Source organism: Peromyscus maniculatus, chromosome 5 (assembly GCF_049852395.1).
Source record: "Peromyscus maniculatus bairdii isolate BWxNUB_F1_BW_parent chromosome 5, HU_Pman_BW_mat_3.1, whole genome shotgun sequence".
In the NCBI taxonomy this organism is placed as follows: domain Eukaryota; kingdom Metazoa; phylum Chordata; class Mammalia; order Rodentia; family Cricetidae; genus Peromyscus; species Peromyscus maniculatus.
Genome location: NC_134856.1, coordinates 10,614,704 through 10,631,601, shown reverse-complemented (window position 1 = coordinate 10,631,601; position 16,898 = coordinate 10,614,704). Strand labels below are relative to the sequence as shown.

At 56.3% G+C, this 16,898-nt stretch overlaps 1 protein-coding gene across 2 annotated transcripts in view; it reads left to right on the top strand.

The window, feature by feature from the left end:
- Cpne2 (copine 2) overlaps window positions 1-16,898 on the top strand; it is a 38,998-nt gene that overhangs the window by 21,269 nt on the left and 831 nt on the right. Inside the window, exons 6-15 of one of the 2 annotated variants that reach the window (XM_076571672.1) lie at window positions 1,041-1,124; window positions 1,343-1,432; window positions 1,890-1,988; window positions 2,354-2,440; window positions 3,599-3,658; window positions 4,543-4,676; window positions 6,152-6,206; window positions 8,842-8,893; window positions 10,036-10,169; window positions 15,795-16,031. In XM_076571672.1, coding sequence (XP_076427787.1) covers window positions 1,041-1,124; window positions 1,343-1,432; window positions 1,890-1,988; window positions 2,354-2,440; window positions 3,599-3,658; window positions 4,543-4,676; window positions 6,152-6,206; window positions 8,842-8,893; window positions 10,036-10,169; window positions 15,795-16,031 — 1,032 coding nt within the window. The remainder of the gene's footprint in view (window positions 1-1,040; window positions 1,125-1,342; window positions 1,433-1,889; window positions 1,989-2,353; window positions 2,441-3,598; window positions 3,659-4,542; window positions 4,677-6,151; window positions 6,207-8,841; window positions 8,894-10,035; window positions 10,170-15,794; window positions 16,032-16,898) is intronic. The other variant, XM_076571673.1, reaches the window with a different exon arrangement.

Below are 16,898 nucleotides of genomic sequence, written 5' to 3'. Positions count from 1 at the left end.
CCCCTTCTCACGCCCCCCCCCCCCACTCCGCCGTGACCCTCCAGGGCCCGGATTCTTGCCCTTCCCCCTCCTCTCCTTCGGCCGCCCGGTTAGACCAGACCCTCTTGCTTTCCTCGGCTTTGTTAATGTTCTCATTTTCCAGGGCTGAGGATGGCACCCAGCACCTCACATCCGCTAGGCCAGGGCTCTGCCCTGGAGCCGCAGCACCGGGTGCCCAGGTTAAACCAGGCACCCTCCCGTCCCAGGCCCACTGAACTCTCTTCTCTCCGCCTGAGACCCTCTTCTGGGAACATTGCATGGTGGCTCTTCCCACATTCTAACTGTAACCCCCTCTTGGGGACAGACGTGACAGTGGCCTTCAGTCGCCTGTCATCACTCACGTTGCCTGTCTCCCTGACGCACACTGATGTCCTGTACATTCTTATCGATTCGCTCTGTCTCCTTTCCTTCCATGTAACTTCTTTTAGTGTGCCATTTTTTTAACTAACATAAGTGAATTTCTAGATGCCTTCTTGCCCTTTGGTGACGGGCTTCATAGGTTTATTTACTTATCACATTTGGAGGGGGGGGACACCACACAGTCAGAGAACAGCTTCTGGAGTCAGCTCTCTTCCTTCCTCCTGTGGATTCTAGAGGGCGAATTCAAGTCTTCGGGCTCGATGGCAAGCATCCTCTGCTGAGCCATGCCACTGGCCGGCACTCTAGGGTTAGGTGTGTGGTCTCACTAAAGTCCTTGGGCCTGGCCTTCCGACAGGCATGGCCCTCTGGGAGCCGTGTGCTGCCTCTGTTCCTGCACCCAAGGCATGGGTCTCTAGACACGGAACCCTTGCCTCACTGTGGGGGCGTCTCATTTCTCAGGTGGTAGCACCAGGCCTCTGGCTGAACCTTGAGGAGGCCGGGGGTGGGGGAGGAAGAGGAGGGACAGATTGGCTGCCCTGTAGCTCCCACCAACCCTGAATCAGGGTATCTGGCTGGCCTGCACTCCAGCCCCCTGAATCCGGTAGGGCCACCCCCCTCACACATGTCCGGCCTCCCCACAGGACCTCTTCGGGAAGTCAGACCCATTTCTTGAGTTTTACAAGCCAGGAGACGATGGCAAATGGATGCTAGTCCATAGGACAGAGGTAGGTAAAAGGGGCCTGGGGGGGGGGGTGTCTCGGGACTTTTTGGTTAATCAAGCTGACAGTAGGGGTGGTCTGTGCTGCCCCAGCCAGGTAGATCACACTAAAAGGGCCACGGGAACATTCGATTCCGAAGTCGGAAGCATGGCTATGGGTTTGCCCGTCTCCTCACCCCCATCTCTAACGGGCCTCTGAGCGCTCTGCTCCTCCCTGTCTCCCAGGTGATCAAGTACACTCTGGACCCTGTGTGGAAGCCGTTCACTGTGCCATTGGTGTCCTTGTGTGATGGGGACCTGGAGAAGCCCATCCAGGTTAGTGACTCTGGGGCCATGTTCCAGCCCACCCCAGTGAGCCTCCTGGTATATGTATTTGAAACTAGGAAGAGCCCCTTCTTATGAGAAGGCAGGGGTCCTAGGTTCGAGGCCTGGAGCTGCCTGGCCCTCAGGACTTGGGCAGGATCCCCACCCCCAAGAGCCCTGCTATAATCCGCCTGCAAGGACTGCAGAGTGGCTGGATAGGGCTGCAGAGGGTCTGGGCCTGGCCAGAGGAGGAGCAGGTGCCAGGTGGGTAGAGTAAGCAGCACAGGCTCCACCCTTGGGGAATCATGGAAAGCTTCCTGCAGGAGGCAGCTCAAGAGCTCCCAGGCTAGACAGACCAGACCATGGGAGGGAATGCCCACACAGTAGACATGAAGCTTGCTCAGGTGTGAACGGGCTGAGAGCACCTCCTGGGGACAGCTCTAGGGTGACCATGCTGAACCTGTCCCAGGTTATGTGCTATGACTACGACAGTAACGGAGGCCATGACTTCATCGGCGAGTTCCAGACCTCTGTGCTGCAGATGAACGAGGCTCGGGATGGCGTCCCGGTAAGATGGGCATGTGTGCTGTGATCCCCAGGTCTCAGCAGTGACTGCAAAGAAATCCAGGACTTGGACCCAAGCAGACAGATGTCCAACCACACCTCTTCTGCCTATATGACCTTGAGCGAGACAGTCTCCCTGAGCCCCAGTTTCTCCCTCTGTCTATGGGGTAAAAGTTCAGGTTATGGATGAAGTGAGAGCAGCCCCCAAAGCCTGGGCACCCGGAGAGTGGTCTGGAGGAGGCCACCCAGGGAACCTCTCTGGGGAGGCATCTGCCTCTGGGTCTAGGTTGTAGAGGGGATTCTGGGGCCCTGGGAGGATGGGGTTTTGGGATACCCCAGCTGAGCTTCCCTTCCTTCCCATGGGGCCAGCTGGAGATGGAGTGCATCAACCCCAAGAAGCAGAGGAAGAAGAAGAGCTACAAGAACTCGGGCATCATTATCCTGAGGTCATGTAAGGTGAGTGGAGGGTGCAGAGGCCTTGGTCTCCTTGTCTGTAGGATGGCTGTGTCAAAAAGGTAGAGCATGCTACGGCTTAGTCTTCTGTTCCCTTCCTCTGCAGAGCCAAGGAGGGTATGAGCTGATTTCCCAGGTGACTTTTCTACCTGGAGGACTACAGGGAATCATTTCCGCCCACCCTGGAGGCTTACTGTCTCCTTGGGACAGAGGCTGTGGGACTGAGCGCCCTGGCTTTATGGCATCAGTGAGGACCCAGGCAGCTGTGGTTTCCCTGGTAGAAATGAGGCCACCAAGGCTCAGAGCACTGTGGCCAAGCCATGTTGGCAGACAGGACAGTCAGGAGGCGGCATGAGTGGACAGTGCCCCTGGCTCAGCCTGAGGTGCAGGAGAGCATGGCCTTGCTGCCTGCTGAGGCCTCCCCACTCTAATCTAGAGGCCAGATTGTCACAGGGTCACAGGGGCCTTCACTGGCAGTGCTACAGACAGTGCTCTGTAAATGCCAAGCTCGATTCTGGATCCATTTCCGAAACACCTGCTGCTCAGCACATTTCGGCACTTGCCTGGCTGTCTCTTCCGTTGTAGCCCAGTTTTAAGATGGTCTGCCTGTGCAGTCCAGGCTGGCCTCTAACGTGTCATCTTTCCAAGCGCAGGCATGACAGGTGTGGGAGAGGGATTCCCCTTTAAAATTTTGCTTAATTACACTTCCCTTGGAGAGATCCCTGATGCCACTGACCGGGAAAGGCCAACATGCTTTGCTGAGAGGAGGCAAAGGCTTTAATGGCAGGCAGATGTGGTGTCTCTCAGGAGGCCTTGGACGGGCATCTGCACTTTGTGGGTGTTAGCAAGGGAGGCAGCCAGGGCTCAGGGAGGTGGCTGCCCAGCACCCAGTGAGTGGTGAATGGAGACTTTCTCTGTTGGACGATTAATTGGCAGGTGTGACTGGCTCTGGGAAGCTGGTCCCTGCCTAGAGTGGCACTTGTGTTCTGGGGTCCTCATCCACTCCTTGCCTTTGCTGGGGAGCTTTGGAGACTGTTGTGATAAGATCAGGCCCAGCTGCTGCCTCTGGCCTCCTCCTGGGGCTCCAGGGCACAAGCACCACCAACTCCTGCAGGGACATTCATAGCCAAACAGAACCCACTGACTCACCCATTCTTCCAGATACACCGAAACTACTCATTCCTGGACTACATCCTGGGAGGCTGCCAGCTCATGTTCACAGTAAGGCCCCTCCACATCACCAGCCCATCCACCGTCTTCCCTCAGGGCTCAGGCCTCTGCCACAGCAGCAGGGACTTGTGATAGACTTTAGCAAGGACTTCCTTGGGGCAAGGGATGCAACTAGCCTCAGAGGAGAGGGCATGGGGAGTTTCTTTTGGTGGGCAGACCTAGTCAGGCTTGGCTGGGGGCAGAGCGGGATACACAGGCCCTCCCTCTCCCCCTCCCCCTCCCCCTCCCCAGCCCCCTCTACAGAGAAGGAAGGTCAGTTCCTCCCACTGGCCAGGAGGGTTCCCCTGCTCAGTCGCTCCTCCTGCCTTCTGTCCCGTTCACTTGAGCCACACCTCTGTTCCTGGCTGTTCTCTGCCCACCCGAGGGCTTTGCACCTTCCCTCTGCCTCCTTCTCGGAGACCCTCCCCTGGTGCTTCCTGTCCTCTGACACATCTGGCATTCTTTGTCTTGTCCGAAAGCATCTTAGGAATTTTCCACTCCTCTGCATCTGCCCCTCCCCTAGACTGGAAGTGCCCTGAAGTCTCTGTTTTCTTTCTCCTCCTTCCTCAGCTCATTACGTAGCCCCTGCCACTTAGTGAGTGCTGGACTGTCTGTCACTTGTTTGCAAGATGGAAAAGCCCCTTTGCCTGTGGCTATAGTGATAACTCCAAATGGCCTCAGAGCCCGATTCCCGCTCCTCACCCCAGAGGGCGGCAAGCCATTCCTGCCACGGGTGACACCGGAGCAGAAGAGTAGAAACAGGATCAGTTTGCAGGCTCCAGCCCTAATCTTGACTAGAGTAGACTTCCTGTGTCCACTAGGCCCTAGTCCCTGAGGCTGTGCTGGGCAGCTGGGGTGGGTGGCCACACTGCTTGGCATTTTTCCTCCTTCTGCAGGTTGGAATAGACTTCACAGCCTCCAACGGGAATCCCCTCGACCCTTCTTCTCTACACTATATCAATCCCATGGGCACCAACGAATACTTGTCCGCCATCTGGGCAGTGGGACAGATCATTCAGGACTATGACAGGTATACTTGGAGATGACTCTGAAGGTCAGACGGTGTCCCTTCAGACTGGGAAGCTCAGCTTGTCAGAGCTAGAAGGGACCCAGGGACCTGCAAGCCTAGTTATGGTGAGCAAGTGGCATACACACAGTTATCGCCCCTTCCGGTCCCCACGGCAGACATTGCCAATCGATTCCTGTACGCCTACCTACCAAGCCCGGTTCAAACTGCAATCTTTCTATACATGATGTACCAATCATCCAGTAAGAAAATGAGTGAGGACGGAAGACGAAGCTCAGTCTCTGTTTTCACAGCTAGGGAACAGGCCTGGGTGGGACTTGGTAAGTGCCCGACCGCACTCAGCACTCTGGAGGCAGAGGCAGGCAGGTCTGTTAGTTTAGGTCCACCTGGTCTACAGCGTGAGTTTTAGGCCAGCCATAGTGAGACCCTAGTTTTTATCTTTTTTAAAAAATGTGTCTGAATGTACACAGCCGAGGACTAGGGCCTGGATGGCCCCGTTTCAGGGGATCAGGCCTGAAAGGTGGCTGTGCCTCTAAGCCACATTAAGATACACACGTCGTACAGAGCAAGGAAGGCTTCGTGGTCAGGCAGAAGACCCTGCTATCCAGGGTCGCCCCAGCCCTTCCTTGGCACTCAGGCTCAGCAAAACCCCAGTGAGCTCGGACACCCAGTTGGGGCCTCTGCTTCTTGCCCACCCCTTTTAACTGGTCTCCTCCCTGCTCTGCCCTGGACTTGGGCAGTTCATGTTCTCCACAGCAGCCAGAGTGTCTGTGATAGGAATGTTGAATGAGTTAATAAGACATTGTCCTTGCCTTCAGGAAGCTCTCAGCAGTAGAAGTCTTAGGATTCAGAGACACCTGTTCACATGTGAGGCAGAAGTCACGGGAGCACCAAAGAGGGGCGTTATGTGGGTCTCAGGGGCCCCTCAGTGCCCCATAGACAGAAGGAGCCATTTTGGTTGGGCCTTGGAGGATGAGTAGGAGTTTGCTAAGGCAAACAGATTTCAAATGGAGCATAGTGGCTGGCTGAGGTAAAGTGTCCTATATATCTGAGGAACTGTGAGAAGCCAGGGTGGGGGGTGGCTCTCAGGGACAGGAAGAAGAAGGGAAAACTAGGCTCTGGGGCTGATGAAGGCAGGTCATGGGGATCATTTTAGGGGTGTTTTCCCCCAACTATAAACAGGAAATCGCTTCCACTGTGACCTTGCCTTAATGAGAAGGATCGACAGGGCACTTCCAGGCCCACTGGTCGAAGCTAAGACAATGTCTGCTGTGGGTACAAATGTGTCAAGCCATGTTCAACTGCCACCCAGACATGGGCTTAGGCTTGGGCTTAGGGAGGAATAACTCTAGAGGGGTGAATTTCTGCTCTCTGTCCCTGAAAATACACAGGGCTGTGGACCAGGAGGGAAGAGTGTGGTGAGGGGCAGGGTGGGGAGGGCTCCCCAAATGTCTCACATGTTCTCTCTGTCCGGTCAGTGATAAGATGTTTCCTGCTCTGGGGTTTGGGGCCCAGTTACCGCCTGACTGGAAGGTGAGTGAAATGGACCCTACCTCCTTTGGTTGAGATGGGATTGGGGCTGGGGCCACATCGGGGTGGAGGGCTCCGGGGTTCTCTCTACTGTGCACTCAGCCAAGACTACACTTGTGTCTTAGTCCTGTTCCTCTGTGAGTGAGGCCAAGAGACCAGCAGAGGATGGTCTGGAACTCAGGGCAAAGGCGTAGGCACCTGCTTCCGGGCCAAGATCCACTCTGGGTGGGATGGAGAGGCAAGGCCCACGGAGCTGGCCAGGGAAGCAGGACTGAGCTGGGGGTCAGGAGTGCAGACCAGGAAGCAGTCACAGCATGGAAGTCAGGAAAGGCAAAAGGTCAAGAAGCAGTGTGCGTTGGCTCTGGGAGCGCTTTGCATGCAACTCTACCTGACTGGCAGCTTTGTTTCATCCTTACCACAGCTGCAGAGGGCTGCTGTGGTCCCTCTTCCACAGTGGAGGAGGCTGGCAAAGGGGGTTCAGGGAGGATAGAGTACCGAGTGGCCTGAGTCACAGGGCAGGGAGAGGGACCCTCAGCCTCCCTGACTCCAGTGGATGGAAATAGTGGGAGGCCTGGTTGGACATGGGGTGGACCATAGAGATGAAGTATCGGGGAGGGAGGGAGGGCCGGGGCAGGCAGGTCTCAGATGCTGGGAAGGAGACAGGAGGAAAAAGAGACCCTAGATGCCCTTGGGGTGGCCTTGGTGGAGGGCAGGTAAGGATCTCACATATGGCAGGAGGAAACTCTGGGTGGCCCAGCTTGGGGAGTCCCTGAGAACACAGACCACAGAGCGGGAGAGCGTCTGCAACCATAGCCATAGACACTATCCCATTTTACAGATGGAGCAGCCAAGGCTCAGAGCTTTAATGTGGCTTGCCTGAGGTTACCTTCGCTGCAGGGGTCTGGGATCCAGGTGGGCAGACGAACTCTGGGATCATGTCCAAATCTGTTGCTTGCTAGAGGAGGAGCCTGTGGGGACAGCATGCCCAGCTCAGCCAGTTCCCCGTCTAGTCTGCCCTGTTGTGCTGCACACTTCTAGAACGAGTATGGCCTCCCATCCTCTCAGCTCACCTCAGGGCTCACCCGGAGCCTCCGAGTGGCTCTGGGTCTCACACAGGAACAGTGGACATCCTGGCCCTGCACCGCATGAGGCAGGACTCTGTGGGACCCGGGCTGGGCTTCTGGGCAAGCATAGACGCCATGGTGGGGGCAGGGGGAGCCAGTGGCCGGGCCCAGCAAGAGCTGGTTGCTAGGACAACAGCCAGCTTCCAAAGAACTCAGCTGAATGAGATGTTTTCTTGAGCAAAAGCCTTGGAAATGTCACAGGGTAATGCTGGGGTGCTGGGGCTTGGCCAGGCTCAGCACCCAGGGGTGCTAAACCACGCACTGTAAGAGGCCAGGGGAGCACAGATGCTCTGCCCTGTCTCCTGCGCTGCCGGAGCATGGCAGGCCTGGCCCTCCCGGTCCCCATCCTGCCACCTTACCCGTCCTGTGAGCCTGCCTTGCCCTCTCCCTTTCCACCTCAGGGCCTTTCCATGTGCCCTTCACCTTTGACTCCTCCCCGTGGACGCCCTCCTTCCATGGGGTCCCAGCCTCACTGCGTCCCAGCCTGGTGCCCCTGCTCCCTGGGATCTCTGGCCTGTGTTGCCCACACTCCCATGGGGGTTGGCTCTCTGCCCTGGCCCTGTCCTCACAGCCCCCAGTGATTTCCTTGTGCTCTCTGTGTGGAGGCGCTTGGTTCTCCCCTGCTGGGCTAGTACCTGGCACACAGTGGGTGTGAGGTCTTTGTTTGTGACAGAGTGGATCTGGGACCCAGCCTCGTGCCTCAGCAGGGGCTGGGGCAGGCATGGCTTGGCTCTAGAGCTTGAGAGGCCAGCTTTTTTTTTTTTTTTTTTTTTTTTTAAAGGATTTACTTTTTTTAATTGTGTGTGTGTGTGTGTGTGTGTGTCTCAGAGGGAGGTATGCACATGTGACTGTAGGTGCTGGCAGAGGTCAGAGGCATTCACTCATCTGCAGCTGGAGTTGCAGGTAGTTGTGAGCCACCAGATGTAGATGCTGGGAACTGAACTCAGGTCCTCTGCAAGAGCAACATGTATGTGCTCTTTACCACTAAGGCCACCCTCCAGCCCGGGACTGGGAGCCAGGACTCATGACAGGGATGCAGGAACAGACCTTGGGTTGCTGCACAGCTTGTGTGTGACCCACTCAGCCCCACTGCAAGGTCTGACCCCTAGTTTAGCAGTGAGCGGTGGTCAGCCAATCCCAGTTGTATGAGGTGTGAGGTAGACTTCTGTCCAGCTCCCTGCCTGCTGCTGAGACTGGAAACGCCCTCAAGGCCCAAACAAGTGGAAAGAGCAACAGGGGCGTTCCTAGTGTTCCAGGGCCCCACTGCCCCTGGGGCCATCTCTGTCCCATTCAGGAGGTCTCTTGCTTGGCAAGGGAGGTACACAGCAGCCTGGACACCCCCCTGCTAAAGCACAGTGGATGGCATGTAAGGTCTCAGTTTCCCTATTATGAAGTGAGGGAGGCAGATGAGGGATCAGTAACCTAAAAATGGCAGGGTAAGAGAGTAAAGCCTCGGAGGGGCTGGCCTCGGTGTGGGCAGGATGCTGTCTCTCAGCCTGTCGTCTGCTTTCTAGGTGTCCCATGAGTTCGCCATCAACTTCAACCCCACCAACCCTTTCTGCTCAGGTGAGTGTGGATCCTGCCTGCAGAGGGGGGGGGGGCAGGATTCCAGTTTCTGTCCTTCCTGTCTCATCCCTGTCACACTCACTCAGAAGGACAGATGAGAGACAGGGAGTGTGGAGTCATCCAGTCCTGAGTTCAGGGATAACTGCCCCCTGTTCCTGGCTGTGAAGCCCTGTAGAAGTCACTGAACCTCTCCGGGCCTTTTCCCACCTTTCCGGCCCCAGGGAGGTGTGACACCCGCTTAGCTCATTTCCCCGGGGAATGGGGATACAGAAGAGAATTGGGGAGACAGGTGGCAGAACAGTGTGTAGTCCAGGAAGTCGTCATCACACACCTGTGCTCACTTCCTGCCTGTCCCTCTCCCTTGATGGAAGAGCCGTGATGGCTAAAGATGGACGGTGCCTGGCGGCAGGGGACAGGAGGCCCGAGGAAGTGCAGATCCACCCCTTTCCCACGTGTACCTCATGACAGTTCAGAAACTGAGAGGAGAGAGGATGCTGGAGGGAATGAGAAGGTCATCCACTCCCTTTGGGGGATCCTGAGGCTGGAACAGATGACCTCCACAGATAGGGAGGTACCTCATATCACGGCAGGGCTGTAGCTATGATTTGGGACTAGAGGGCATCCCTTGGCCATAACTGAGGTCTGGTGCTCCCTGGGCTCAGGTCCTCAAAGATATGTCTAATTTAGGTTGGTCCATGTCAACCCTAGCCAGAGGCCTCCTGGCCAGGAACTTGTATTGTGGAGTGTTGGCTGGTCATGACGGCAGCCGCTTGGAGAGCACCTGGGATGTAAGGAGCTGTTCAAGCCCCGCCCCCACCAGAGCAGCTGCCAAGGAATGTCCAGGATGGACCTCCAGATAGTTCCCCATGTCACCTACTTGTCAGGCCCCTTCTTGGTCATTTGCCCACAAGGAGAGGCTCAGAAAGCATCAACAGCTCACCCCAGGCCAAAACTCAGGCCTATCTGATTCACAGCCAGGCTCTACGCCACCACCTTAGCCCTGCCCTTGAGAGCGCTCTGTTTCAAGGCCATACTGGCAACGGCAGGGGCATTCTGGGGGAGCACGAAGTAGGCGCCTTGTCAGCAGCAGGATGAGGCCAGGAGCCCAGAGGCCCCGGGCTGATCCAGGTCGTCTTCTGCAGGCGTGGATGGCATCGCCCAGGCGTACTCAGCCTGCCTGCCCCACATCCGCTTCTATGGCCCCACAAACTTCTCCCCTATTGTCAACCACGTGGCCCGGTTTGCAGCGCAGGCCACACAGCAGCAGACGGCAACGGTAAGTGGGCAGCGAGGGCCCGTGCATGCGGGGATGAGGCCGGCTGGCACCCTGCCCAGCAGGAGGGAGATCAGGTTGGGATGTGTGCTCTTATCTCCCTGCCAGTAAGGGGCTAGAGAGGAAGGTATCCCCTGGTTCCCTGTCCAGGTGAGCTGCAGGCTCTCCCTGGGCTGCCGTCCATCGGGTTCTGAGGCTGACCAAGCCTCGTTTGGTGATGGGCCTTGCCTCCTAGAGCCCGACTCGGGAAAGCAGTGCCATTAAAGCATTGCAAGTGAGACTTGTCGCCCCGGAAGTCTCCTAGGGAGGGGCTGCTACTACCTGATCCCTGTGGCTTAGAGGCTGGCCCTTCGGCCCTGTGGTCCAAAGCCATACAGGGAAGGCTGCAGACTGTCTAGCCCCGGCCTGCAGCTCGGTAGCAAGATTGCAGTGTGGGGTAAGTACCTGCGATGTGGCGGGCGACCAGCCTGGGCATCTGCAGCCCTGGTCATCTCGGCACCTTCCCTGGCCACGTGCCAGGGCTTCCACGTGGACGTTTTTCCCACAGGGCATGGTGACTCACTGGCCCTGCAAGGCCATCTCCTTGTGCTCCTGCTCCGTCGGAGCCGTCCTTGCCTCTGTGGCAGCCTAGCAACCTCTTGGCCACAGGTTCTGCACTGGATGGTTCCAGATCCAGTCACGTGAGCCAGGACTCTCTGCGCTCACTTCCCTGCAGACTCTAAACCAGGCACAGTGCCTGGTGGGTGACAGAGACGCAGTGCTCCGTAGACAGATGGGATTAGGTCAGTGAGACCAGGCCACTAGCCTGTCCCGGAGGGAAGGCTCTACACACTGCATAAGGGGGCCACTGTGGGACTGGTCGGAGGAAGGAGGTACCTGGTCACGGAGGAAGCAGAGGTCGGCTTTCCTGAAGTAGCTGCAGAGACTGAAGGAGGGTGCGGCACTGAGAAGAGGACACAGGGTTAGCTCTGGGAAGAAGCGGGTCTGTCCTAAGTGCCTTGGAGGCAGACCCCGGCTCTGGGGATGAAGCCCATCCCAGTCATGTGCTCTACCCTTCTTTCTGTGTGCCTAGAGTAGATCAGTGTCCAGTTTGTGTCACCAGGGAACGTGCCAGACTGCCTGAGGAGGTTAGCATTCGATAATCCCGTGGTACCCCACTCCAAGGCCTGAACCGCATCTCAGGAAGGCAGGGATAGTGCCCACAAAGCACTGAGGTAGGGGCAGCCAGGAAGGGGCTAGTGATCTGTGCTGGACGAGTCTCTCAGTTCAGCCCCCTGACTGCGGCAGCTGAGAACTGACGCCCGCCCATTTCCTCTGATGCAGTGGACGTGCTGACCCCTGTGGCGATGTAAGATGGGGTGACCAGAATGGGCAGCAACTCTGTGAGGCCTGGCAGGGGTCGTTTTGTTGTTTTCTTTAGCTCCTGGGGGGTTCTGAGATACAGTAGCCTGGATAGGGCAGAGTAAGGGGCAGCCTTCAGCTTCACCACCCTCTTGTGAGGGTGCCAAGCTCGGGGCCACCAAGGCTGTTGGCTACATGAGTCTTACAAAGGTAAGAAAGCAGGCCTGCCGCCTTCTTCAGGCAAAGCCATCTGGGCAGGGAACACAAGCACATCCCAGCAGTGTGCCAGGGCTCTGACTCCTGCTGGACCTGCTGCCAGCCAAGCGTCAGCTGGGCAGGAGGTGGAGTTTGGAGACGAGTGCCTTCATGACTGAGGGACTCCAGGTCTGCTGGGTTCTTGTCCACCCCTCCCCCCTTCACCAGTGAATGCCTCCCCTTTGCTCTGAGCAAAAGGACTGGAGACCTGTGCTCAGACAGACACCTGCTCTGACCCCTCTGGAATGAGCTCTGTTTTGGTCTTTCTTACCTACTCCAGGCCACCCTTGGCTTCCTGGGGTAAGCCGTTACCCCTAAGGCCTTCTGACTTCAGATGATACCTAAGCATCTCTAGCCGAGACAGAGTAGGGCCTGGGGTATCTGCTGTACCTCCCACTCTGGAGGCCCAGGAGCAGATACAGACTTTTCCACCACTTGCCTCTACCCCCTCCACCAAAGGAGGTGAGTAGGGGCTGTGGGGTGACTCAGCATCGAGGGGAAAGACCCTGGTTCCAGCCCCCCCCCCACCCGCCTTGTTCAGCCTAGAACCTGGCACACACGATGTGTTGGTCTCAGCAACGTCCGAGGGCACCACTCAGGTTAGCATTTGGTAATGCTGTGCAGAGTGAGGCCCACAGCAAATGGGAGTAATTGATGGGTCAGCTGCTGCTTCTCTTTAGCCGTGTTCTGGTGCTGGGGAATCTGATGTGACTTCACCCTCCCTCATCTTGTCTGCTCACGTTGGCACATGCAGCACACCCACGTGCAGGAAATGGAGGGCAGGTGGCAGCGTCTCCAGCAGGCCTCACTCTCCCATTCATTTGTTCCTTCCTGAGCATTTCTGTGCGACCTCAAGGATACCTGGACAAGTGAGGTCCAGCTTACAAGCTAGTGGGAGTTAGCTGGGAGGCCACAGCAACAATGCAGTGTGACTAAGCCTGGGATGGTTGCAGTACAGGACCACCACACAGGGGCTATCTAACTGACAGTGGACCCCAGGCAAGGCTGATGCTTAGAAGGGGATGTCCAAGCTTAGACTTGAGAGATTCTTAAGAGTTATCTTCATAGGGGTATGTATGTGCGTGCGTGCGTGCGTGCGTGTGTATGCACGTGCATGGGTGAGTATATGCATATAATGGCCCAGCATGGAGAACAGCATGTGCAAAGGTGTGGGGTATGGGTATAGCGGATAGAAGGCATGGGTAAGGGGACTGTGACAGGGTAGGCAAGGTTGAAAAGGCTGGCCATGTCCCACTGGACCTTGGAAGCCATCAAGCACTCTGTGTGGTTTCCTCCTGAGGGCAATGGGGAGCCACTGGAGGGGAATGAGCAGGTTTGAGTAGCCTGAAAGTGGTCTCTGCTTTGGTCAGTAAGGCCTTGTTTTTTTGTGGCCCATTCCTGGTTGGAGGCCTAGGCATCCAGTGTTGGAGTATAAGCAGCAGCCAGCCCCCTAGAAATGGCTCTAACTCCCATCCCAGGGCCTTTGACAGCCAATTTTTCAGAAACTATCAGCCTCCCTAGACTCTTCCTGGAACTGTTGTGGTCAGGCCAGTTATTATGAATCCATTCATCAGTGCATTAGGAGAAGCAGCCATGCACAATCCTAGCACCCTGAGGCATGCCTGGAATCAGCAAGAGATGCTCTACTCCTTGGATGTGCTGGGAGTTGGTTCAGGGACTCTATTTGATGATGTGGCTGATTCTGAGGCCTCGATTGGGCTCCTGGCCCATGACCTGCAATATGCGCTTGGGTTGTCGGGGCACCTAGGGTGTAGGGAAGGAGTGTGTGTAGGGACCTCCTGTGGAATCATTGCTGGCAATGGAAGCAGAGGGCACATTTGATTGGGACAGGATTCGACACTCAACAACTTACAAGCTGTGGCTAGGAAGGGTATCAGGAGGAACCAGCACAGTAGGGCACCAGGACTTGAGTCCCTTTCCACCCTCCTGCTCCATTCTCTCCCTCCGCAGCCCTTTTGATTTGCTCTGGGGGCCTCTGGAGTGGTGGTGGATCTTTGAAGCTCCAGTTTATGATGACCCTGGCTTTGTCCAGGCTGGCTGAGGCACCTAGGAGTGAGGGTTAATGGACTCTGCCCTAGGCCACTGTCCCAGTCATTCATAATCTCCAATCCCAGATTAATGGGTGACAAGAGAGCTTTTCCCTGGCAGGCTCACTGTGCCCAGTTATCAATACAGTGGAAAGAGCCCTGACTTTGAAGTCAGGCAGATTTGGGCATGAACCTAGAACCTGTCAGTTACCTGTTACGGGACCTTAACAAGCCATGTAACTCCTCTGAGCCCTCTGGCGGTCTCTAAGCCAGACTCACAGTCAGGTTGTCTGCTAAAGGGCCTATGTTTTCAGGAACCTCTTGCCCTCCATGCCGTACCCACAGTCCTGCAGGAACCTAGGCTCTGCCTTTCTGCACTCAGATCCTTGGGGAGGCAGACAGCAGAGAGCAAGAGGACCATGGGGAGGTGGGGCCACGTGTCTGAGCTGGGTGGGGCTTGAAGACAAGTGCTACCTTTGACTGAGCAGCCAGTTAGACCTTTCTTTCCTCCGTATCAGGCCTCTTCCTGCCCTCCTTTCTGCCAGCTCAAGTATCCCAAGAATATTGCCCTGAACTGCCCAGTAGGCGAGGTTAATGTGGATAAAAAGCCAGCTAGGGAAGGGACCCTGAAACGGCAATGGCAGGGAAAGGGTCGAGATGGACTGATAAAACCAGGGCTAGGGGCTGGCAGCAGCTCCCTACTGCTGAGTTCAGGCTACAATCTCCATGGCAACAACTATCCCCAGCCAGGGGATTGGTCTCTTAAAGGCACAGCATTGGCGCTGGGGTGGGGAGGGAGGGGCGGGTGTCTGCACCAGCCCACCACATCCTGACCTGTAGTTTGTGCTTTGGGATCGAAGAGGCAGGTTTGTATCGTCTGGAAGTCGCACAGCTTTGCTAGCTGAGAAGGTGGCTTCATGCCCACCTGGGTCACCTCTGCCCTCCCCAAGCTTCATAGCTTTCTCTTCTGGCAATTAGGAGTCAGATTAGAGGACACGAGCCCCCAACAGTGAATCAGGACATGGCTTATCTGGGTGGGGCAGATGGGTAGGGCAGAACCCTGAATTCCTCTGAACAGGGCTCCAAGATGGCCAGGATAGTGCTGAGGTGAAAGTAAGGTACCAGCCAACTCCAAGTCCAAGGCCCACTTGTTGGATTGTCCTGTGAATTTCCAGAATGTCATCTATCCTCTCCATACCAAGTCATCCTGTGTGTACTTTATCCTTAGATTACCCATGTCCACTATTCAATATATTCTAACTGAAATCATTTATAAAAAACACACCTCACTATATGACAGTTTAGTGCCACTTGCCATAAATAAGGGAGACCCAGAGCAGACTACAGTGGAGTTAGGGTCTAGCAGGAGCCCATGCTGCCTAAGGCCCTGAGCTCCCTTCCTTCTGTTGATGAAGAGGGTCCGTGAAAGCCAGAGGCCTAAGACACCGGTCTGCACCACGGCTGCCTCCTGGGCACTGTGTGTAGAACAGGGTGACCACTGTACACCTCCTCCTCCTGCCCCGGTTCTGACACTATGACCTAGACGTGTCCCTGATGCGCATGCCAGAAGTGATGGCCCAGATAACCTGGGCTTAGCCCCTGCCCGTGTCTCCGTCTGTGCTAAGTATTGAGCTAACAGATTACAAGTACTCCTGCCCACAAAGACCGAGGAGGTAGGCCAGCCCCAGGGACGGTATACCGGCTAGAATGGGTTCCTGTGCAGGCCTGGGCCTGTCGGGCAGCTGACACACAGCTCTGCGCAGTAATTCTCAGCTTAGAGATGATGAAAGTCAAGGACAGCAGGTTGAGTCCTTAGTGGCCCAGAGCTGTACTGCAGAGTACGTGGCGGACCTTGAGTCCAGGGCCCAGAGCAGGGAACGTCTCACTGTGTGGGCCGTTTGCCTCCTCCAGGCCTTGGGCATTCAGAAAGGAGGGGTGTCAGGGTCTCACTCCCAGTCATCGCCTGGCTGACTCCTCCTTACAGCAGTACTTCATCCTCCTCATCATCACCGACGGGGTCATCAGCGACATGGAGGAGACGCGGCACGCTGTAGTGCAGGCCTCCAAGCTGCCCATGTCCATTATCATTGTGGGTGTGGGCAATGCTGACTTCGCAGCCATGGAGTTTCTGGATGGGGACAACCGTAGACTGCGCTCACACACCGGCGAGGAGGCGGCCCGCGACATCGTGCAGTTTGTGCCCTTCCGAGAGTTCCGCAACGTGAGTGTGGGCCCAGGCCGGGAGGGGCGGCTGCGGGGTCTGCCCCCGAGCGCAGTCCATGACGGGCATCTGGTCATCTCAGATTCTTCCCCCATACTGTTGGCTTCTGAGGGCCCACCATGAGTCAGGTGCTGTCACCCTTGCCCAGGACAAGGCCTTGTGACATTGTGACCACTTTATTTCCACAAACCAAAGGAGCCCAGGAGTGGGACCTAATCCAGATTATGACTCTTGGCAGTGTCGTGGGTAAGAACTATCCTGATGGGCAGAACACTGAGGCAGGCTGAGGAGGGAGCCAAGGCCCAGAGCTGGGCCTTCCTGTGCTTTCCTCAACCAGCCCCTTACTCTGCAGATGGGAAGCCGAGAAGCCCCTCCCTGGTTAGGTGATAGTGGTGGTAGCCAGCCTCTTCCTGGAAGTGGCTATGGCCTTATTCAGATGACCCATGAGGAGGCCAGGGTTGGCAGGAGCATCTTGAGATGCTCTGTCTTTTGGATGGATCCCAGTCTTTGGGTGGCACCATGCATGGCCAGCCTAGGCTCTGACGCTTATGGGATCAGCAATGCATCGCATGGTCTTAGGTAAGCCATGGCCTTACTGAGCCTCAGTTCCCTCCACTAAAGCCTGTGAGGATGCCAGGACTTAAATCCTGGGAGCCAGACTCAGCAAGTGGCAGCCCAGCGGTCATCACATATCTGCCTAGGATGATTCTGTGCCTTTCTCTAGCTTCCCAGGACAAATGTGGGGCATCGGTCAACTGTTGCTGTTTGAGACAGTGACTTGACACTGTGCTGTGCCTGGCTGCTCAGTAGTGACCAATGGCTGCTGCTTCTCATAGCCGACTTGTTTGTTGGTCAGGAAAAGGTTTC